We start from the raw sequence: 23,886 nt of genomic DNA, 5'->3' as shown, positions 1-23,886 counted from the left end.
TTAAATGATTTATTTTAGATAGCAAATCTTCCTGCTCACTATGGTTTCATTCTACTAAAGCCCTTCCCCTGTACTCAAATGGAATGATTGGTGTGGAAACAAAGTGGAGCCTATAAATTTGGAAATAGTTGGTCAGACTTCAAGGTGGGACTGATTATCCTGGGTTGCTTCTCTGTAGATGCGTCCTGGTTACCCTGATTGCATACCAACCTTAAAAGTAGTGATATATTGGGACGGTTGAAATACTTCTCCCAAGGAAAAATAAATGGTTTGACTATCTGGGACCAGATTCCTGCTGGTGCAGTTCAGGGGATTTATATTGTGTAAAGCAGTATCTCACATCTCCAGCTATAAGAGGATTGTGGCCTGTTCAGGTTGCTATGGTTGTGACCATGACAACTATGAAAAACATGTGAGAATGCCAAGAAGAGGGTGCGGTAATGACCATAAGCAAGAGAGAACAAATGGCCAGGACTAGGGACAGCCTAGGGTCCCTGGAGTCCAGTGGTTGTATAGGCAGGGATTCAAGACTGTACCGGAAGATCTTACTTCCACATTTCATTATTTACACTAATGCAAACCCTGAACGGCTCATAACTAATCCCTGTTATTCATCCATTCTGCTTTAAGTAACTCTGAGGAGGGGAATGGAGATGGGGGAAGCAGCCTAAGAACATAGGGCATAACCCAAAGGGCTTCAGCTCTTGAGAATAGGCACTATTTAATTAAGCCAACTGTGAATTTGTGTGGGAAAAGTAACAGCTGCTGATTCTTAGGATATTTTTAAGTTGCAGCCAGTTGGGATATTCTCCATGCCTATATATGGTCCTTCATGCTAGAGGACCTCATGGAGATGGGTGGGCTGAAAACATAGACTCATTGAAACGGTGTCATCATCTCTTGGTCTCTGACAGCACATCAGCAGCTTGCTCTCAGGGAAACTTTAGCAAGGTTAAAAGTTAAGCTGCACATCTGACATACTCAGTAGTGATTCTTCCATCCCCCACCCCCCACATTGTTGCTAGGCCTCTTTGAGATTAAAAGCAAGTTATTTGTTTAGTCCCCATACACTTTCAAGTTGCTTAGCTACCATGTCTTGTGCACAACATGCACTCCAGGCAAACAAACTTTAAGGGCACAGCAGACTGAAGCAGCAAGCAAGCCTACCAGATTGAGCCCCCTGAGCCCATGTGCTACATGAAGCAAAACAAAACACAGCTGGTAGAGTTAATTTTAGGCTTTCTGACCTTGGCAATGTCCTATCAAGTTGGGAAAAAGCAGCTCTGAATAGGTTCAAAAAGGACCCTTCCTCCTCCTCCTCCCAACGCAGCTGCCTGGAAAGTGGCTACATGGTCTAAGTTTAGTGGGAAAAACAATTAATCATGGCCAATAATAAACTTGACAGGTCAAGAAATTCAATATTTATTGAGCAAGTGCAGAGTCCATGCAAGAAATCTTTTATGATTTTTGTCCTGTGAACTAAAATTCTAATAATTGTACTGAAAGTAACACCTTCTAAAAAGTTCTAAGACTGGCTTCTCAAAAACAAAAATCAATTTTGATGTCATGGTGCTTCAAAACACCAAAAGTGGATTGGCAATGATAAGGGGGTTAGTAGTTTTATTAAATTATGCTGTTTATAAACATAACAGGAATTTAAATACAAGACGTAAATATGTACTATTCATTTCTGAATGCATGGGATCTAATTCTCTGACAACCAAAAATAGGTGAGGTCCCTGTAATAGATGCTCACATATAACATGGACTTTTCCTTTCCTGAAACTTATAAAAATTTTAATTTTGCTTTTATTTATTTGATTGCCTATATTTCTCAACGACCTATAGGATTCATAATTTTTTTGCTCCTAGAGGCCATAGTAGACGATGAATGCTTTTTCAGTGGATAAATAATTTGCATCTCATCATTGTCTTAAATTTAGCATTCTATTGCACAAGTCTCACCTTCAAAAGAATGAACAGCTTGAAGGGAGGGTATTGGGTTAGGTTTGGGATCAATGGAAGATTTCTTCTTCCATTGTAACACATTAAATAAGCTTTGTGTTTGATACTTTATGACTTTTAATGGTAAATGAATGCACTGAGACACCAAGCTTCATGAACCAATCTTTTATACTTCCATTCTTTTCTTTTATATCAGAATAATACATCCTTGAGAAGCATTTATAACTATACACTGGTTTGTGAATAACCATACATGGTGTTTTTTTTTAAGATTTTATTTATTTATTTGAGAGAGAGAGAGACAGACAGCGAGAGAGGGAACACAAGCAGAGGGAGTGGGAGAGGAAGAAGCAGGCTCCCAGCGGAAGAGCCTGATGCGGGGCTCAATCCCAGAACGCTGAGATCACACCCTGAGCCGAAGGCAGATGCTTAACGACTGAGCCACCCAGGCACCCCAATACATGGTTGTTTTTAATGAAGCAAGGTATAGAATTAAAATCTAAAGAGCATTAATAAGGGTTAGGTTGAATTGCTAGGTGTGTTAAGTGGGATTGTGTAGCATGCCAAAATTCATTTAGTATATTTGTTCTAATTTAGGTCATCCTGGGAATGGGGGAGGGAAATGGGCATTACTGAATTCAGACTGTACTAATTAGCTACGTGATTTTGAGCAAGTTACATACATAACCTCTCAGTATTAGTCTCCTTACCTATCTATAAATGCGGGAAATAATACCTAACACCAACCATATGGGGCAGTGTAAGGAATAAATGACATAAGGATAAAATATAAAGCTTAGCAGAGTGACAAGACCATCAGAAATATTAAATATATGGTAGCTATACAAACACTCTTATATAATAAACTAATTAGAGGGAATAATTACATCAGTCTAGATGTTATGTAACCAAAATACTGCTGCACAACAGAATACATTTTATCAGATTACTAAAGATTTGTTGCCCAGGTATACTTTTTCTAGTATTTGCTGTTCAGGTATCCATTCTTTCACAGTCAGATCACATTTCTGAATTAGAAGGGATCAGCTACCTATATACTGAGGCCCAGATTTAGCCTCAGGGTTTGAATTCAGCGTTTCTTCTCTCTGGCATTAACAGCATTTGCTTTTACTTTTATATGTAAAAGAATATCTTAATATATAGGCAGAAAAAACTGGCTAATATGAGGACAAGGAAAGAATGCTCTAGTCCAAAGAATCATTGTCTATATCAGCAGATTTAAGTTCCCATTATTAATAATACTTTTCTAGGCCTCTTCAAAAGTGGACCTGCTATTTATTTTTCTTTTATTATTATGTAAGATTTCAAAACTAAACAAAAGTAGACAGGACAGTATAAGGATCCTCATGGACTTATCTACCTGGCTTTGACAACTATCAATTCACGGCCAGTCTCATTTCATCTATAGTCCTACTTCCCTCTCCTACATCATTCTGAAGCACATCCAGGCATATTATTTCACCTGTAAATATTTCAGCATATATTTATAAAACATACGGGCTGTTTAAAAAAACGTAACTACAACATCATCATCACAACTGGGTAATTGGTGATCAGAAACCAGAGATATCTGGGAAGAGAAGTAAAGAAAGAAACTCAGATGCTTACAGGTAACACTTTGCTATGTCTACCCTTATTGGGCATGTAAATTCCTTTTTGGAAGCCCATCTTATGCCCTCAAATACTTTTTTTTTTACTTGTAGCAAGAATTACTATCAAATTCCACTCACTAGGCCAGAGATGCTTGTGGTATTAGCGAAAGACTTGCCCCTCATGTAGCACACTACCTACACTTGTCAGTTCATCGGCCAGCCAGCCTCAACTCCAAGCTCTAACAATGTGCAGGGCTTCAAATACTATTTGAGGTCTGCATTCATGCCTCTAGTTCAGATCTCCACCCCCCCCCACTTCGCACAGTAGTCAAAACTCTACCTGACATCACTACTTTGATGTCTAATAGACATCTCAAAGCTAACATATCTAAAATAGAACTTTTAGTTTTACCCCCAAATTGTGACTCATCATCTTCCCTATTTCAATAAATGGCTATTTCCATTAGTTGCTAAAGCCAAAAATAATTGGAGTAATCTTTGACTCCTTCCTTTCCCCAACCTCCACAATCAATCAATCAATCACCAACTGCTGTTGCTTTTACCTTGAGATCATTAATTTCTTCTATTATTATTGACACTACCCTAAACCATATCACAACTGAGAAAAAACTGGACTATTCAAATAGTCTTCTGGTTTCCCTTCTGACATGTTGGCCCCCTCTGATCCATTCTCCACAAGAAGGGAGAGTGATCTTTCCAAAATGTAAATCACGGAGAAAGACGGCCAGTGAGAGAGGGACCACAAGCAGGGGGAGCAGGAGAAGAAGAAGCAGGCTCCCAGCAGAGGAGCCTGATGCGGGGCTCAGTCCCAGAACACCAGGATCATGCCCTGAGCCGAAGGCAGACGGTTAACGACTGAGCCACCCAGGTGCCCCGTGAATGAATCTTTTTAAAAGATATTTGAAGGCATACCCACACATGTTCTATTCCATTCACGTTATAGTGTCAATTTTTTGAAAAATTGGTAAATACAAATTTTAATCATCTTTCATAAGCAAAGATTTATAAACAAAATAAGATTTTGATCAGGGGACTAACTTCTTGAAATTTTAAGAGGAGAGTGATATGAAATATGAATTGGTGAAGGTGAAATTGGAATTAGAAACGTCTATTTGAATATACCCTCTATAGATTCTAAATTTCCCAATGCTTTTGAAGCTGAATAATTTTAAGTGATAGCTATGGTTTGATTTAAATATTTAACCTCTGGAATTATATTCTGTATTATTAACATGACACCTCTATCATTTCTAAAACAAATATATTTAAGTTTTATCAGCTGTTAATTTCAGGCAACTCTCCTTGAGATATGAAAAGAAGTCGGCAGGTAATCTAGCAGATTCTCTCCTCTGCCCATCGTTTACCTGATTCGATGTCATAGAATTCATCTAAATTGTGTTTGAACAAAAGCAAAGCTACATAAGCCAGCTACCAAATCAGGGAACAGATGGGAACTGTCTGCCAGTGATTTGAAGGATACCCCTGACAGGACAGAATTTTAGAACTGGAGGATATCTTATAGATCATGTAATAATCCAAGGCCCTCATTTTAACAGGGGTGAGACTGTTGTTCTAACAGGTTAACTGATTTACTCTTCTCAAACATAATTTCCTGATCTGGTAGTTCACATTTTACTTTCAGAAGACATTTAAGGAATTATATAGTAAATTAGTAGTACCAGATCAAGATCTGGGCTTTTGTCATAAATCCATTATTTTCACTATATTAAGACAAATCCTTTCCCCTCCATCTTTCCTCCATCTTTTGAGTCTTTAAATCTTCTCAAATTATTCCAGTGACCTCTGCTATTTCTGAGATGGTGTCAAGATTCCAGTATTTCCTTCTGTTTAAAAAAAAAAAAAAAGTTTGATTTACTGACATACCAAAGTAATAGTGCACAAACTCAACAGAATATATTTCATATTGGTACTTCTTCCAAGTAACTCAACCCAAGGTGGGTTTATAGCTGTAAATTATTTAAGTTTTGTTCAGATACTTTGAAAACTTACTTGTGGATTTGATTTGTGTTGTGAATAAAGAAAATGGACATCTCTTGTGTAAAATAAATGGGTACTCAAATTGATATGTGGTAGGCTGCTCATCAGTGGCAATGCTGATTAAGCATTTATGGGGCCCAAGACCATTATAACCATTGGGCCTTTTGCTGCACAAAACTGATTCAGTCCCCCTTATAGAGAGCCTTGCATTTCAGAGTTAAGGGGTTCAGGGCCAGGCTTTCTTTATAATCTATTTAAGAATTCTCCACATACCTTGAATATGTCACTACAGCAGTTTTCCCAACTTGCCTGCTGAAACAATGACGCACCCTGACCTCTCCTAGTTCAGGGTTAAGATACAACCATAAAATGACAGGGAGCTTGAAAACCCATTTAGATTCCTTTCTCTCTTCTGGCCGAACCACACCAAACCATTCCAAACACGTTAAACTTCCTCCTGTTTTTATATACTAGCAAAGAGACTCCATAACCTTTCATCATCCTTTGCTGAACACTTACAGCAGGCAGAACTCTGGTGGCAATTCCACCCCTCACTGCAGAACCCTGACATTTCAGAGTTGAAGCCCACTTCCTTCCCGACTGCTGAAACCCGGCTAAGCAGTTCGGAGCGCTCTGCCACGACCCCCAACTGGGTGGACTGGCCTTCACTCGCCTGGTAGCCCCAGTGCACTCGCGGGGCGTGGTCCGGGGCTGCAAAAACGTCCAGAACTTGGCGGACCCGCGGCCACAGCGGGAGGAGGAGGGTGGGCGCGCGCCGCTCTCGCGAGAGTTCGCGGGGAGCGGGCCACGGGGGGCTAGGAGGACGGAGGAGGAGGAGGAATGAGAAGAGGAGGAGAAGGGGAAGGCGCGGCGAACAGCTCCGCAGACTTGGCGGCTGCTCTCGGGGGAGCAGGCGTGTGGCCCTTTCCCCGCCTTCTTTTCCTTCCCCTCCCAGTGAGTGATTCAAGGCGTGCGCTTCCCACTTCCGCCCCCTCTGCCTGCCATTGGAACTAGCAGAGCCGAACAAGTTGTGGCCGTCGAGCAGCCGGCGCTCCCCTTCCTCCTCCTCTCCTCTTTTCTCTTTCCCTCTTCTTCCCTGGCCGCCGCCGGAGTCGCCATCGCCGCCCCAAGGCCTAGAGACCGCCGAACCCCCCAGCCCACGCTGTGGCCGACATGAGCTTCTTGTTGTGAGTAGCCAGGCCCCGCGCGTGCCGGCTTTGTTCGGGAGACCAGGGCCGCGGGCCCCAGCTCGCTTTGCCCCTCGCTGCCCCGGCCGGGCGTTTCCATGGAGCAGGTCTCTGGGAACCTGCCCACTGCGCTGGCGCTGCCTAAGGGCTGTCGCCTCCCCATCTCGCTTCGAGCTCGGTTGGAGCCCTCCAGCCCCCAGGGAGGCTCTTTCTTCCCGGACCCCAAGTCCCGACACACCCCGGTGCCTGGATCGGCATTTCTCCATCACCCCGATCTTTCTCTTCCTTTTCTCTTGGGTTTGTGGGCTTGGACGCCCAACATAGATACCACCCACTCCCCCTTATGGCCCTTACGCGTCGCGTGCTCGGTAGCCCTGTCTCCGTTTCGCTTGCCTATTGCATTTTTCTGGGTCCCAAGCATAGAAGATCGGGCGTTGTATTTTCCCCAGTCACCCCAGCACCCTTTCAACTTCCTTCTTAGGTTTTAGGAGTGGAAAGTTGGGGTGTTAAGTCCTGTGGATGTAACACCCTTAATGAGGCTGCTTTCGAGTCGGGATCCCATGGTGACGGCCCAGGGTCTTGGGGTCTGGAGCAGCTCCTTGCTTCCCCGAGGTGCCCTTCCTCCCAGTGGACTCCCCTGAGAAGTACGGGCTTTATCTTTTTAGACAACCACCAGGTAGTCTGAGTAGTGTGCCCCGGGGTGGATTAGGTCCGCTGGGGAGTTGTTGTGCAAATCATTTGTAAATGCCAACTTAACGTCACATTTAGGACTGGTCATTATTTCATTTACTTATCCTTATTGTAGACGAGTTTGGGGGGATGGGCAGAAAGATGGGATGGCCAAATGGGGGTATGGAGGCAGCAGACAGCCTCAGGTCGTCAGTAAACAGGACATTACACCCATGGAATTCCTCTTTTGAAAGCTTCGTTGTGATTCACCTATGTTTAATCTGTGGTTAGAAAGCTCATAAAAACTCAGAGACTGAAACTCACACCATATACTCCTTTACGGTTGTGGACAGAATAGCATTTTTCTTCACAACAATAACAATAGCAGTTCTGTTCCGATTCTTTTCTTTCCCTACCTGTAATTTTTAGTCATCACACTGGCACTTGGATCCTGAGAATGTAATTAACCCTTAATTTCACGTGCTCAGATGTAGAATATTAATCCTTTCTCGAGCATTCAGGCAAAACAGTGATCACAGGCTAACTGGCAGGCTGAATTGCTTACGTTTCTCATATGCACTGGAGTCCTGGCTTGTGTTACCCTGCCTAACACATGTGAGTTTGTGAAATCTTTTAGGCTCATCCTAATAGTTGATTCTCGGTTTGTCACATAGATAGTGCTAGATGAGAGGACTGGGTGACTTCGTGAAAGTCTTTGTTTCCTATTTTTTTTTTTAAAGATTTTTATTTATTTATTTGACAGAGATAGAGACAGCCAGCGAGAGAGGGAACACAAGCAGGGAGTGGGAGAGGAAGAAGCAGGCTCACAGCAGAGGAGCCTGATGTGGGGCTCGATCCCATAACGCCGGGATCACGCCCTGAGCCGAAGGCAGACGCTTAACCGCTGTGCCACCCAGGCGCCCCTGTTTCCTATTTTAGATTGAATCAAGGTATCCAGGTATCTCAGCTTGAAGTTTCTCATCTTGACTGTATTTTACATTGCTGATGTTTGATTTCTTCAAGAATTTAAAAGCTGTCTTCAAAATAACAATGTAGATGATGTCCATGACTGCTCCTGATGGGCTTGTGTCTCTTGGAACTCGTAGCTAAATTGGTTGAAGCAGGGAAGAACCATATTTGGCTGAAACTAGGGGATGGAGAAGGTTTTGGTGGTATTTTCTGAAGACAAATAGAATAGTATCCTATTTTTACATGGCTCAGTATTTAGGAGTTACAGAAATGCAGTGGATAAGTTCATTTCTCCTGAAGCATACTAGTTATATAAGAAAAATCTTGCCATAACGAATGTGTATGTATATATATATATATGTGTATATATATATAATATTTGGCTGAAACTAGGGGATGGAGAAGGTTTTGGTGGTATTTTCTGAAGACAAATAGAATAGTATCCTATTTTTACATGGCTCAGTATTTAGGAGTTACAGAAATGCAGTGGATAAGTTCATTTCTCCTGAAGCATACTAGTTATATAAGAAAAATCTTGCCATAACGAATGTGTATGTATATATATATATATGTGTATATATATATATATATATAGCACATTAGAGGGTTTGTACTATTTGGAGCACAATTTTTCAGTCAGGTCTTGTGTTGCAGTTAATATATTCCCAACATATTTAGACCTTGTGCTTGACAATCCAAAAAAGTAAATCCAACCTTATTGGTTTTGGTTTTTGTCCACCAGTAGTTTTCATATCTAAAGTGAAGAACTCATAGATAGAAATAATTGTTATCAGACGTGAAAGATCAAAGTTTTGGTTATTTTATCTGTATGTTATTTGGTATAGCTTCCTGAATATTATTTCTCTACCGGTAGGTAAGCAGATTAAGAGTTGCAGGTTAGGAAATAAATATAAATATTTTCCTGTAGTTCTTGGAAGCCTACTTGTAAGGCTTCTGTGAGTGGGTGGAGCTGAGGAAACAAGGGCAGTGTGATATAGGTTTATGAAGGTGCTGACTCATAACTCCTGAGGGCGTTAAGACAGAAGGAAAGAATTATTGATTAAAAAAAATCATTTAATGTGCCAGGCATTGATGTAGGCATTGAGTATCATTTATGAACAAAACCAACAAAAATTCCTGTATTAGTTCAATTTATGTTTGGTAAGTGACCATAAACACTGAATACCAGTAAATTGTATGGCATGGTAGGAGGATGTAGGTGTCATGGAACAAAGTAGAGCAGGGTAAAGAGGTTTTTTTGGTTAGAGAGATGAGGTAGATTAGGTAATCTCCAGAGGGTGCCCAGATAATCAGCAGCAGTGATACCTTTTGTAGCTTTTGTACAAATGCTCAGAATAAATTTCTAGGACATACGTAGATATGACTGGGATAAAGCTTTGGTTGTGCTGCAAATTGGCCTTTGTGTATCTTCAAATTAATAAGCTAAACTCCCAAATGTACATAGGGAAACTTCACAGGAACCTAATTTAGCTTTGTAGACTCAAATCTTGAAACATCCTCAGCACCTGCTGTGTGCTAAGCATTGTGCAAGATGTGGGACTCCAGAGTGGTAGACAGTTTATAAATAGTCATCTGTAATAGATGCAGTGCAATCATGGGGGGTCTAAAGAACATGGAGCAATTTGTTTTATTAGGCTGGAGGAGGGCTTCATGAAAGAAGTGATGGATAGTTAATGGAATGTACAACAGGGGTTCTCCAAAAGGGTATGGGGAACTGGAAGATTTCAGTCAGAGGAAACATCCTAGAGATACGAACTTGCTTGTGAATTGTCCATTTTCAGGTTTGTCCAAGAGGCTGTGGAATTGTGGAGCTAGATGGAATCTGTCCATAACATAGATTGCTCAGCCTCTTAGTAAAATGGCAGAATCACTGACATCAGGTTACTGGTCTAATTATTGGTTTGGGTTGAATCGGAGCACAGACCTCTTAGGGTTTTTCCTCTCTTGGCATTCTGTGCATATAACGTTCAGGGAAATTTAGGATCAGAGTGAGTCCTCAACATTCACTCAAAGTATATTGAGTGTTCTCTATGTTTCTAGCATTTTGAAATTGCTAGTCTCTTCTGACCAATAGAATTTCTCAGAAATATTTGACTTGGAAAAGACCAAGGTATTATTTCCTAAGGTAGGGCTACTTGGTCGGAACAGAGTTAAAACAAATACTTGTAGTTAAATTTAAAATGGAAGTCTGGAGGAGAAGTGGTTTAGGGATGTGAATGACTATAAACCACGTCTGTTTCTGTATAGGAGGAAACAAAGAGGTTGGGAAAAGAAGGAAATATTTATTGAGCATTATGCTAGGTAACTTAAATTTATCTTTTCTAAAAAATAGCAATTTAGTAAAGGAGATGTAGCTGTGTTTATGTGTCTCTGTTTCCCTCTCCTACCACCCCCCCCCAAAATAATCCCGGCATCTTTGTTTTAAGGCAAATTAGTTGAATGACTTGAGTGCTTCAGCATCTTCACCTATAAAGGAAGTTAATAATATTGTTATTAATAATAAATCTTGCTAAGTACTTACCATGTGCTAGGCACTAAGTGTTTTAAATGAGTAACTCAGTTCAGTGACTATCAGGAGCCCTATTTTACAGGTGAACAAACTGGCAAAGAGAGTTTAAGTAATTTGTTCAAAATTATGTAGCCAGTGATATAGCTGGGGTCTGAATCCTAGGAGTCTAGATCCAGGGATCCTGCGTCATACTGTTGTATCTATAATTGATAAAATTGTATTAAAAGATCGTATTGAAATAGGCCTTGTTTTTAAGAGAAGTCTTCTGTTCCCAGGTATTAATATTTCATACTCCTGGACTGTTTGCTAACAGTCACCAAGAATATAATGGTGGAAGAAAAAAATATAAACTTTTAAATTTAAATAATACATTAGAATTATTTTTGACTTCCATTTTTAATGTAAAAATCATACACATGTTGGAGAAATCACAATACAGTGCTAAGAGAAGGAAGAAAATAAAAGTCACTCATAGTCATTACACCTTCTGAAATAACTGTTATTTGTATTTTGTGATACAGTTTCCTATTCTTTTCTGCCATGTTTCTACCATATATAGACCAGGTTTTTCATTTGGGAATTTTTTACGTTAGTAGACATCATTCTGCAGCATCGTTTTGAATGGCTTTTGACCAAGTGTTAACAGTTTTGTTGTCTGACAACCTGATTTAATATGTTATGCTTTTTGGCGGGGGTGGGGGAGAGGGAGTAGAGTAAGTATGGTCATCTTTTTAGAACTACAGTTTGGGAATTGTAGATACTTGAAATTTACTTTTCGTCTCTAATATAGGATTGCTTTTGCTTTTGCTTTACATTACTAGATGCAAAATAATTACTATGTGATTGCTTTTACCGTTAATTGGCTTTTCCCCCCTCTATATAGTGGCAGAGTTTTTGTACCTTTGGATTTTCTAATATACAAAAGTTGCACATGTAGTACAACTTTTCAGCTGTATATTCGATTAGGAGGTATTAGGGTAGAATAGCTATGGGTTAACCTGAAAAATATGAAAAAATGGTACCTGTTAGGAATGTTGAATTAAGTCCTCCAGAGAACTTTTTTTTAACTCTCCTTTTCTTTCCACATTGCCATTTTTAAAAATTGAAATGTAGTTGATATATAGCATTATATTAGTTTCAACTGTACAAAACTGCATTTTGTTTTGTATCAATTATCTAACTTAAAGCCATCTTTTATAGAGTGTTTAGTTAAAAGTGTAGCTGTGAAGCCCGTTCATTTGCAGAAAGTAGTTTTTAAATTTTATTTTGAAAGATTTTCAAATTTTTAGAAAAGTTGCAAAGAATGGCATGAAGAATTCCTACGTAGTTTTTATCCAGAGACCCCATTTAGTGTCATCTGTTGCTCCCATAATGTTATCCTCAGCAGAAGGATCTAGTAATGAATCACACTCAGTTTTGTTCTGCAACCTTCTTCAAATTGAAATGTTTCCTTAGTTTTTCTTTGCCTTTCAGGACCTTGATATTTTTGAGGGTTATAGCCCAGTCATTTTGTAGAATATCCCTCAGTTTGAGTTTGTCATGTTTTCTTGTGGTTAGACCTGGTTATGCATTTGGGGCAAAAATATCACAGAAGTGTTATGTGTTTATCTTACAGCTTCTTACCAGGTGCATATAATGTATGTTTGTCCATTATTGGAAGTGATCCTTTGATTAAAGTGTCTACAAAGATTCTCCAGTGTGAACTATTTTTTTTCCTCTTAGTAATTAATAGTTTTTGAGACTGTGAGACTGTCTCATTCCTCATTTTATTTTCACCCACTAGTTTTAGTGTTCATTGATGTTTCTCATCTGAATTATTATTTTGATGGTTGTCCATGTTCTGATTTTGTCATTGCTTTTACATTTATTATTTGACATTTTTACTGAGAACTTACTCTTCCTATTTATTTATTTATTTATCAGTGTGGGTACTTAGATACCTATTTTATTTAATGAGTTATTATTTATTAACTATACTTAATTATTTTGGTGCTCATAATGTCTCAGTTTTGGCTAGTGGGAGTCATATTCAAGCTGGCTTCTATGTCTCTTTGCTTGACTCTCTCTTTTTCTGGGCACCTCCTAGCTTTGTGGCACAGCCAGATGTTCCAGGTTTATCCTACACTTTCTCTGTCCTATCCCTGGAAATGGTCATTTCTCTAAGGGTGTTGGTTCTGTTCATTGAAAAATAGTATTTAGAAAACAGAATGTAGGTGATAGGTATGCTCATTACTACAGATAGATTTCTGCTCCCAGTGCTGGAAAACAACATATCCACACACATTTACATACATAGATATTTTTTTCTATCTGTATATATTGAATGAGTTCACGCTAATCCTTGCAGTTCTGAGCCAAGTAGGACAGGGTTCATCCTAGCCTTCTCCCTTTATATATTTTTCACTTTGTTAGTGAGAAACCAGGCTTCCATAATCCTCAACATATGTATTTACTCAGACCACTGTATATAGCCATTGTCCTAACCCTTCCTGGCCACCCTTCTTGTGGCTTGGGCCTCCGCATGTCATCCGTATCTCTTGATCATGTGTGGGCCCCTGCTTCAGCCTTATTACGGTTGAAAGCAGTCTGACACTCCACTGTGTATGGTATGAGTGTGCCATTGATCTAATTTTTTCCCTGTGAATACTGTGTTTAGTATCAATGCCTCAGAAATGTTGGGAGAATTAGAGATACCGAATGTAAAAGGCCTAGCTCAATAAATTCTAGTTAAGCACAGCATAGTGCATAATCGATAACTCAGCAGTGTCATGATTGTTAGTAGCTGTTATTATTTTTTATTGACATATTCATCATTTCTGATTACTTAAATCATAGCCAATTTCTGTAGGTTTATAATCATATGTATCAGTGCTGTTTTGATTTTCTGCAATTAGAACTTAAAAGCAGGAATTTGAAGGTAAGCAAATATTTGGGTAGTAGTTTTCCTCTTAGCCAAGTGGCCTTATTATTTATAAAGGAAAGTTTGAATCCTCTTTCATTGCTACTTTTTTTTTTTTTTTATCTTTCAGCCTAAATCCTTTTATTCTCAAATTGAAATTTGATGGGAATAGTTCAGTAGTTGTAGTATTGGGTATTAGAGGAATATTTTTTGTGTGTTTCTATGTAGAAGTAAATAATGGTATAACAAATACTTTCTTGGGATGCCCAGGTGGCTCAGTCGGTTAAGTGGCTGCCTTTGGCTCAGGTCATGATCCCAGGAAGAATCCCCAGGAAGAATGGAGTCCTGCATACTGGTTCTTGCTCAGCAGGAAGCCTACTTCTCCCTCTGCCTGCCCTTCCCCCTTCTTGGGCGCACGCTCTCTCTCTCTCTCTCTCAAATAAATAAAATCTTAAAAAAAAATACTTTCTTAATTTTCAGTGTAAATATAGAATAATTAAGTAGAAGCAGTAGTGGTGAAAGTCTTGTAGGGCAACTTATCTGGTATCTTGGTGCCTAGATCATGTTCCAGATGGAGGAGCAGCAGAATGGCCTTTTTGCTCTGTAGAACATCGGTTTGCTTGTAGGGCTCTGTAGCATTAGATTTAACTACTGAAATAATTCTTTGTTTAAAAATTCCCTATGGTTATAGTTTTTACTCACGTATGCCTGGTTCCATTCTCCCTGACTCTTCCCCACATCCTGCCAAATATTCAGCTGACCCTCTTATTTTCAGCTCTTAAAAATTTCACTTTTGAATCCACGAACAACAAACCAGTTTGACAAAACTGAATTTACTCAACTGGAGCACAGCATTGTTTTGAGGACTGATGCTTTTGTCACTAGTCTATTGTTAAGGACTCCCATAGGGATCTTATCAGTCAGCCTGTTTAACTCTTTAATCAATCCTTTGTTAAACTTGTCAGGTTTTTTTGTTTGTTTGTTTTAAATTAAATTCTACCTCCAACATGGGGTTCCAGTTCTACTGACTGAGCCAGCCAGGTACCCCAACCTAGCAGTTTTCAATTTGGGAAATGACAAGTTATCAAGAACCAAAATTAAAGTTTTGTGTTGTTGTTGTTTTCCAGACTACAGTTACAGTCAAACTATTACAAAAAGTACAATTCTAAGTTCATAGATATTTGGGAAACAAAATGTCCCTCAATTATGTATTGATTTTAGCTTTTGCTTAAGTGGGAACATAATTTGGGTCTTGGGACTGTATTGTTTAGTGATAACTATAGGTTCTAGAGATAACTTTATTATTATAATTTTTTAATGCCATTCAACATTTAGAAAAAAGTACTACTGTCATTTTATAGCACCATTGGGAAGAAAGGCTGCTGTTGGCTCTCTGGAGACGGAAGGCCACCCCCAGGACTGAGGAGATCAATATCCCTACATAATTGTAGCTCTTGATAAGTCTACTTTAGATCCTTCAAGTGTGAAGCTTTGGCATCACCTAGGAGCATGTTAGAAATGAAAGATTTCAGTCCTGAAACCTTAAATTAGAATGAATTTTAAGATTCCTAGGTGAAAAGCACGTTCAAGTTTGAGAAGCTTTAAATAATAGCAAATGGATGATGCCTGTATATTGAGTTAAATGATTCAAAATAAGGTAAAGAAGAAAAATCCTTGAGATTCATTATAGCACTACTTCTGTTCTTGAAACATTCTGTGAGGCCCTGACAGATTCAGTGCTTGACCAAACTTTAGTCAGGCTCTTGAACCTTCTCCTAGGCTCAACTGTGCATTTCCTTATAAAGTTTACTTTTAGCAGGAACCCTGCTTGTTCAGTTTAACCAGAAGACCCCTCCCCCAATTTCAGTATCTGATTTAGTTTCATCATCCTCCACTGTCCCTCAGGTGATGTTTGATCACCCTGGCCTACCTTCAGCAAGAATCCCGTTAGGTCAGTTTAGCCAGAACCTTCCTAACCCTGATGTTTTCTCCTAGTAATTTTCTGTCCACTCATCCCCATACCCTGCTCTCATCACCCTCGCCTATCTTCAGCAAGAATCCCATTAGGTCAGTTTAGCCAGAACCCTCCTAACCCTGATGTTTTCTCCTAGTAATTTTCTGTCCACTCATCCCCATACCCCGATCCCGCTTGCACATGCTGTATTTAGATTTGAACCCAATCTCCACCTATGCCCCGCCCCCCAGTGTAAAATCCCATTGCACTGTTTCCTGTATCTGTCTCATTGTTCCTGAATAAAGTCTGCCTTACTATCTTGGACACTTGTCAGTGAGGTTTTTTTTTCTTTAACTGCTCTCAAGGAGGTTGGGTCTCTTGGTTGTCTTTGCACATCTGTGATTATTTAAATTATTAATTAAGGTTTTTCTCGCCTCCTGGACTGTAAGTTTCATAGGGTTTTTTCGCTGTTTTATATCCCAGGATGTTTGGACCACTTTCTTCCTGCAGTTCACTTGGGTTTTTCAGGAAGAGACTAGAGTATGCTGGCAGTGGTTGGCAAAAATCCCAAGGCATAGAGAGCCTCTGTGATAAGGTGTTTGCTTACCACTGCAGCCTCATTTGTGCGGTCCTTCTGGTCCTCCCGCACAGAGCCCATCTACTTTATTTGCATTTCTTTGTTCATTTTCTTTTTTATTTTTGGAGGGGGAGGGGCAGAGGGAGAGGGGGTGAGAGAATCTGAAGCAGGCTTCCTGCCCAGCTCCTGGAGCCCTGCACAGCACAGGACTTCATAACCCTGAGATCATGACCTGAGCGGAAATCAAGAGTCACATGCTGGACTGAGCCACCCAGGTGGCTCGATTTGCATTTCTCTCAACATGTATTTCTCCCCAGTCAGCCTGCCTTTGTAAATGCTGTTCCTGTTTTTCTGGCTGGACTGCCCTTCTTCCCACCCTCATTTCTTCAGTTAAAGAGCCAAGTGTTTTTCCCCTGCCCTGTGCCCCCTTTTCAATTTGTTGGATACCATTTCAGATTCCTTCATATTCCTTATTATAGCCCTCATCAAAAAGATACTGTACTTGTCAGTTTTCAGGCCTTTCTTCTTTATCAGAATGTGTGATCTTGCAATTTCAAAAGCTGTTTTTAAATCTCTACCACCTAGCACAGTGCCTAGTATATATTGCATACTCAGTAACACAAAATTTTTTTAAATCAGTGACATTTTCAAGTATTTTCATGGTGGTAGGTGGAGCTGTGAGTGATTGCTTTTATTCTGCTCTAATTTTGACCTTCAGGAGACTTCTTGGGAAATATAAACAGGTGGCTACCATGCACAGAAAGTTTGGAACATCTGTTTATTGGATCTTTATCTCACAATTTTAAAAAATATTTTAAAGATAATAGACTTTATTGCCCAGCAGTTGCAAGTATTCAAACATGTATTTTTCTACATAACTTATTATGAGGTGATCAATGTTAAATAAAATACTAATTTTCATCATCTGTTTCAATTCATGTCTTCTTGACCAATTCTTCATTTTTCCTTCCAATTGCATGCCTTTGAGGCAATGAAGAATTTTAACCACAGTAGTTATGGACTTGAATATTCATTTGCAGCTACCTGTATGCTCATTACATGTAGTTGTGCTCCTAGTGGTTTTATCACAGCCATCCTTTGGGGCTTTCTGGGAAACATCAGGACGACCTTCAGTCACCTTCATCTCATAGGCTTTGTTGCACCTCAGAGAACCCAGTGACAGATGCTACCACCCAGCCCATTTGGCCGATGGTGCCACATGCACCCTCCTTCCTCAGTGTCCACTCAGAAAAGAAAATCATCTCACAATTTTGTAGAGACCTTCTTGTTTTATCTGTGTTTCAGGATTGATATATGCCAGGCACGTTTCCTACCAGCCACTGTAAATTGTGTTCCAGTAGCAATGAGTGAGAGTACCCATTTCGTTGCATCCCTACCACCATTGCACTTAAGAATAATAATCAAGAAAACTTCTTGGCTTCTTGGACTTTTCATATTAATACTGAGTAAATAAGTTTTTTTTTTTAATTTTTAATTAAAAAAATATTTTTTAAGTAGGCTCCATACCCAGTGTGGAGCTCAGTGTGGGTCTTGAACTCATGACCCTGAGATCAAGACCTGGGCTGAGATCAAGAGTCAGATGCTTAACCGTCTGAGCCACCCAGGCGCCCCCGAAGTATACAAGTTAATGGTAAAGATTCTACCAAAGAATTTACCTTCCATCTATCTTTTTCTTTCTTTCTCTTTCTTTCTTTCTTTCTTTCTTTCTTTCTTTCTTTCTTTTCTTTCTTTCTTTCTTTTCTTTCTTTCTAAGATTTTATTTATTTGACAAAGAGAGACACAGCAAGAGAGGGAACACAAGCAGGGGGAGTGGGAGAGGGAGAAGCAGGCTTCCCACTGAGCAGAGAGCCCAACGTGGGGCTTGATCCCAGGACCCTGGGATCATGACCCAAGCTGAAGTCAGACACTTAACTGACTGAGCCACCCAGGTGCCCCATCCCCTTTATTTGTAACAAAATAGTTAGGGTGCTTGCTTCCATTACCATCAATCTTTTTACTTTTTTATTTTGAAAGGGTAAAATAATATATTTTATGTAATAATTTATGATGGAGCTCTTTGAAATAATTGAAATGTAAAAATTAACAGTCATATAAAAATAAAATATAATTAAACATTTTTTGTTGATAAATGTGTTTAACGGTCACATTAATTTTAAAATATTAATAACTTATTAGGAAAATATTAATTTTCTCCAAGATCTGCACAAATAATAGTCTGTAAAGGGGGATTTTACAAAATGAAATATTTAACTTTAATTGGATTTCTTGTTTGTTATCTTTCTGATATTTTAATGCAGATAATAAACTGATAATGCAAATAATGAGTATGTTTGGGAGGCAGATGGCATACTTGGAGCTGTAAAAATGCCTTGTAGATTCTGAAGATTAGATTTAAAGCTGCTTCTCACCTATTACTTTTAACATGTTTATTGCTTTTCTCATGATAGAGAGCTCTTACAGGGTTTTTCTATCCATATTATTTCAAGGTAGAGTTTTTCCCCCCAAATATGAGTAAATAGTAGTGTCCAATTGCTGTTGAATCTGAAGCATATGCTTTTATGAAGTGCTTATAGTTTTGAGCATTTATAGATTGACTGTTTTAAGCATGAGTAAGTTATTTGGTATCACAACTCAAAACACTATCATTTTATCAATAAATACTTTGCATATTTGTATATATGAGAAACCCTGCTAACCTTAATGAATTTGTTCCTTTCTCTTACGGCAGTTCTGATACTTACATTTCACTTAGTTCAAAGAAAAAACTGGGGATGATGAGAGAAGATTTTTGTAATTAGTTTTATGTATTTTTTTTCTTTTTCTCCTCTTTGGTGGTTTTCACTGATTTGTGTTATCCTTTCACGGTTTTAAATGGCTGTAGTTGAAGCCCATTGCAGGTCCAGGGGAGCATTGCTGAATCTCACATAATGTAAAAATGTCATTTTTACAGTATTAGGATTAAAGGGGCTTTTTTGTTTGTTTTTAAATTGTACCATTCCTGGAGGTTTATATAGCCCTTTCTCTGCCTTGTGGTCTCAAGTTTGACTGCATCTGATTATTTTCATAGGGGCTTTCCTGACATCACATTGGTAACTACAAGCTGTTCTTGTTAGCTTTCATTTAGAGGAGTGATTGTCCTGTGCTTGGGTGCCGTAAGCTCATGCTTAAATCATTGGTGATCGGAAAGATGCAAACCCTTTTTTCCCAGTGGAAAGGGAGAATGAAACAATCTTGAAAAAAAATATTTTATCTGAATTCCTCTATAGAAGAATTCAGTTATGCTTATGACCTGCGTTTGTCCTCTAAAACAGTATGCTAAAGGGGCGCCTGGGTGGCTCAGTCGGTTAAGCATCTGCCTTCCGCTCAGGTCATGTTCCCAGAGTCCCAGGATCTAACCCCTGCATCTGGGTCTCTGCTCAGCAGGGAGTCTGCTTCTCCTTCTCCCTCTTCCTGCTGCTCTGCCTACCTGTGCGCTCTCCCTCTGTCAAATAAATAAATAACATCTTCAAAACAAAACAAAACAAAACAGTATGCTAAATAAAGCCTGTGTAGGCTCCTGTAAGTCAGGCTCACAGAGGTAGGACTTAAAATTTTGGTGGTGGTAATACAGAATTTAAGTTGGGCAAAATCAATTGTACTTTTGTGCCTCTTTTTCTTATTTATGAAAAGAATAGTTTTATATTTAATAATATGCAGTCTTCGTGGTGTTTGAGATTTATGGTGACTTGTGGAATTGGTAAGAATGAGATAAAATCTGTAGATAATTTACGGTTTTAGAGTTGGAAAAGATTCTAGTTCAACCTTTTATTTTTAGATGAGCCAGTTGAGACTGGGATCTTGTGATTTTCCATGGCCACATTTCGTCTGTTGTATAAACAAATTCTAATGAGACAAATCTTGATTACACTAAGAATTCCAAGTGTCTTGTTATTTTAGTTGTATTTTTGGCATTATAGGATTTTTTCCTCTTCTTACAGTTGCTTATTAAAAATGTACAGTATGTTGGGTGCCTGGGTGGCTCAGTCAGTTAAGTGTCTGCCTCCGGTTCAGGTCATGATCCCGGGGTCCTTAGATCGAGCCCTGCATCCAGCTCCTTGCTTCGCAGGGATCCTGCTTCTCCCTCTCCCTCTGCCTGCTGCTCCCCCTGCTTGTGCTCACTCTCTCTCTGTCAAATAAATAAATAAAATATTTTTTTAAAATGTACAGTATGTAGACATAACCCAAGCTTATGTCTATGAATGGGTCTTTGCTATAAAGGATAAAGAGATGCTATGAATATATTTAACTGGTATCAGTTATTGAGTGCTGACTATGCACAGGGTGGTTCTTTACATTTCTGTACATATCATTTAGTTTTCTGAACCATCCTACATGGTAGGCAATATGACTTTTCTTTTTTGTAATTAGAATGATTAAGTAGCTTACCTAAAGTCACATACCTAGTACAAGCCAAATAAGAGGTTCCAGGATACCCAGCTCCAAAAATCAAGTTTTCTACTATTCCACATGAAATAAATAATGCCCCGAGTTCAATAATAACAGTAAGAAATCTTTGTGCCAGGTATTTCATTAGTGTTTTACTATCTGGTTTCTAATCCTTGAAACAACTTAAGCATAATGCTTTCTTCATTTTGTAGATGAGGTAGATGAGGTAAATAAAGCTCTGGAGAGGCTGAGTAAGTCTAAGTGTCTCACTAAGTAGTGGAGGCACAGTGTTACTCCAGGGCCATAGGATTCCAGTTAACAGTCAGTGTTCTCCCACTACTCTGTGCTACCGTGCTGCTTTTACAAATCTCAACTTGATATGTATTTAATTGATTGCTTCTGGTTTTCTCCAAGGCCATTGGTTTATGAAATTGATTGAATCTGGCAGTTTCTAAGGCATTTGAATGAATGTTTTTGAAACAGTTTGGTAGTAGAGCTAAGCAATAGTAGCCATCAGCTAATAAACCATTAGGATGAGAAGTCTCTCTCTCTCTAGGTGATTTTGGCTTACTGATCTATGGTGTACTGTAAATATGATGAGTCATAAATATATTGCATAGTATGCTTTGATTTTAAAGATAAAGCAGTTCATTAACATTTCTGTAAATAATCATTTTATTGCCATGTTTTCATAAGCTTTCACAGTTTTTCAAATTAAGCTTTCATACTTTAAAAAATTTATTTTTATTATACATGTCCATGATTTAATTTAGAGTTAAATAGTTCTATAAGGCTTGTCATAAAAACAACCCCTTTTTTCCCTGCTTCAAGATGCACCCATTTGAACTCTTTTATGATTGTTTTAATTTCGTATCTCCAATTTATATTATTACTTTTTTTTCCATTTCTAGGCATTAAATATTAGATTCTTTTTCTTTTTTCATTGAAGTATAGTTGACATGTATAGTATTAGTTTCGGGTATACAACAGACTGATTCAACATTATATACATTGCAGGATGATCACCACTATAAGTCTAGTTAACGTGTCATCAAAGTGTGATGCAGTATTATTGACTATATTTCTTATGCTGTATATTACATCCCTATGACTTGTTTATTTTATAACTGGAACTTTATATTTCTTGATCCATTTGTATTCCCCCCCCCGATGCCCCTTCTCTCTGGCAACCACCAATCAATCTGTTCTATGTAACTATGTGTCTGGGTTTTGTTTTGTTTTATTAGATTCCACACTTAAGTGAAATGTGGTATTTGTCTTTCTCAGACTTATTTCACTTGGCATAAAACCCTGTAGGTCCATCCATATTGTGGCAGATGGTAAGATTTCATTCTTTTTTATGGCTGTGTAGTATTCGTATGTGCATGCGCGCGTGTGTGAGACATATTCTTTATCCATTCATCTATTGATGGATGCTTATGCTGTTTCCATATCTTGGATATTGTATATAATGCTGCAGTAAAAATAAGGGTGCATATATCTTGTTGATTTAGTAGTGCTTTCCCCCCCTTGGATAGATTCCGAGTAAGTAGTGGAATTGCCGGCTCATGTAATACTTCTTTTTTAAATTTTTTGAGGAACCTTCATACTTTTCCATAGTGGCTGTAGCAGTTTACATTCTTACCAACAGTGGGTGAGGGTTCCCCTTTTTCCACATCTTCAACAATACTTGTGATTTCTTATATTTTTGATAATAGCCATTCAGACAGATGTAAGGTGATCTCTCACTGTGCTTTTGATTTGCAATTCCTTGTGATTAGTGATGGTGAGCACCTGTTCATGTGCTTGTTGGCCATCTGTATGTTTTTTTTGGAAAAATGTCTATCCAGGTGCTCTACCCGTTTTTTAATCTGATTGGCTGTTTTTTTGTTATTGAGTTGTATGAGTTCTTTATATATTTTGAATATTAACACTTTATTGGATGTATCACTTGCCAATATCTCCTCCCATTCAGTAGGTTGCCTTTAAGTATTATTGATGGTTTCCTTTGTAGTGCAGAAGCTTTTTAGTTTGATGTAATCCCTTTATTTTTGCTTTTGTTTCCCTTTCCTTTGAAGTCAGATCCGAAAAAGGTATCCTTAAGACCAATGTCAAGGAGCTAACCAGCTGTTTTCTTCTAGAAATTTTACAGTTTCAGGTCTTACATTCAAGGCTTTATTTTATTTTTTATTTTTTTAAAAGATTTTATTTATTTGAGAGAGAATGAGAGAGAGAGCACGAGAAGGGGGAGGGTCAGAGGGAGAAGCAGACTCCCTGCTGAGCAGGGAGCCCAACTCAGGAGTCGATCCTGGGACTCCAGGATCATGACCTGAGCTGAGGGCAGGCTCTTTAACCAACTGGCCCCACATTTAACTCTTTAATCCATGTCGAGTTAATTTTTGTGTATGATGTAAGGTAGTGGTCCATTTCATTATTTTGCATGTAGCTGTGCAGTTTACCAGCACCATTTATTACATTGTCTTTGGGCGGCTGGGTGGCTCAGTCAGTTACGCGTCTGACTTTTGGTTTGGGCTCAGGTCATGATCTCAGGGTTGTGGAATCAAGCTCCGTGTGGGCTCTGAACTCAGTGTGGAATCTGATATTGGTATTCTCTCTCTCTCCCTCTCCCTTCCCCTGTGTCCTTTCCCTGCTTGTATGCATGCATGGGGGCACACACTCTCTCCCTCTCTCTCTCAAATAAGTAAATGTTTTTTCTGTGCCTTTTTTTATTTTTTATTTTAACTCACTTAGTTAACATTAATGTATTATTGATTTCAGAGGTATATGTCTGTGACTCATCAGTCTTATATAATACCCAGTAATCATTATATCACATGCCCTCCTTAGTGTCCATCACCCAGTTACCCCATCCCTCCACCCCCCTCCCCTCCAGCAACCCTCAGTTCACTTCCAATGATTAAGAGTCTCTTATGGTTTGTCTCCCTCTCTAGTTGTCTTTTATTTTTTCTTCTCGTCCCCTATGATCCTTGGTTTTGTTTCTTAAATTCCCTGTGAGTGAGATCATATGTTAATTGTCTTTCTCTGATTGACTTATTTT

General features: G+C 38.9%; 1 protein-coding gene and 1 non-coding gene across 4 annotated transcripts in view; one reads left to right on the top strand and one right to left on the bottom strand.

The window, feature by feature from the left end:
* Window positions 1-3,681: 3,681 nt before the first annotated feature.
* On the bottom strand, window positions 3,682-3,832 carry LOC117804505. The gene has a single exon (XR_004628989.1). It is a non-coding gene; the product is annotated as a small nucleolar RNA SNORA62/SNORA6 family (small nucleolar RNA).
* Window positions 3,833-6,421: 2,589 nt separating this feature from the next.
* Window positions 6,422-23,886, top strand: part of MOB1B (MOB kinase activator 1B) — a 61,827-nt gene continuing 44,362 nt past the window's right edge. The window contains exons 1-2 of one of the 3 annotated variants that reach the window (XM_034671711.1): window positions 6,428-6,784; window positions 7,266-7,428. Coding sequence is in view for 1 of the 3 variants with exons in the window: in XM_011225362.3 (XP_011223664.1) it covers window positions 6,771-6,784 (14 nt within the window). In the remaining 2 variants the exon portion in view is untranslated. Of the gene's footprint in view, window positions 6,785-7,265; window positions 7,429-23,886 lie in introns of all 3 variants that reach the window. The other 2 variants (XM_034671712.1, XM_011225362.3) reach the window with 2 other exon arrangements.

The sequence above is a fragment of the Ailuropoda melanoleuca genome, chromosome 11, assembly GCF_002007445.2.
Source record: "Ailuropoda melanoleuca isolate Jingjing chromosome 11, ASM200744v2, whole genome shotgun sequence".
Classification (NCBI taxonomy): Eukaryota; Metazoa; Chordata; class Mammalia; order Carnivora; family Ursidae; genus Ailuropoda; species Ailuropoda melanoleuca.
This window is presented reverse-complemented; position numbering and strand designations above follow the sequence as displayed.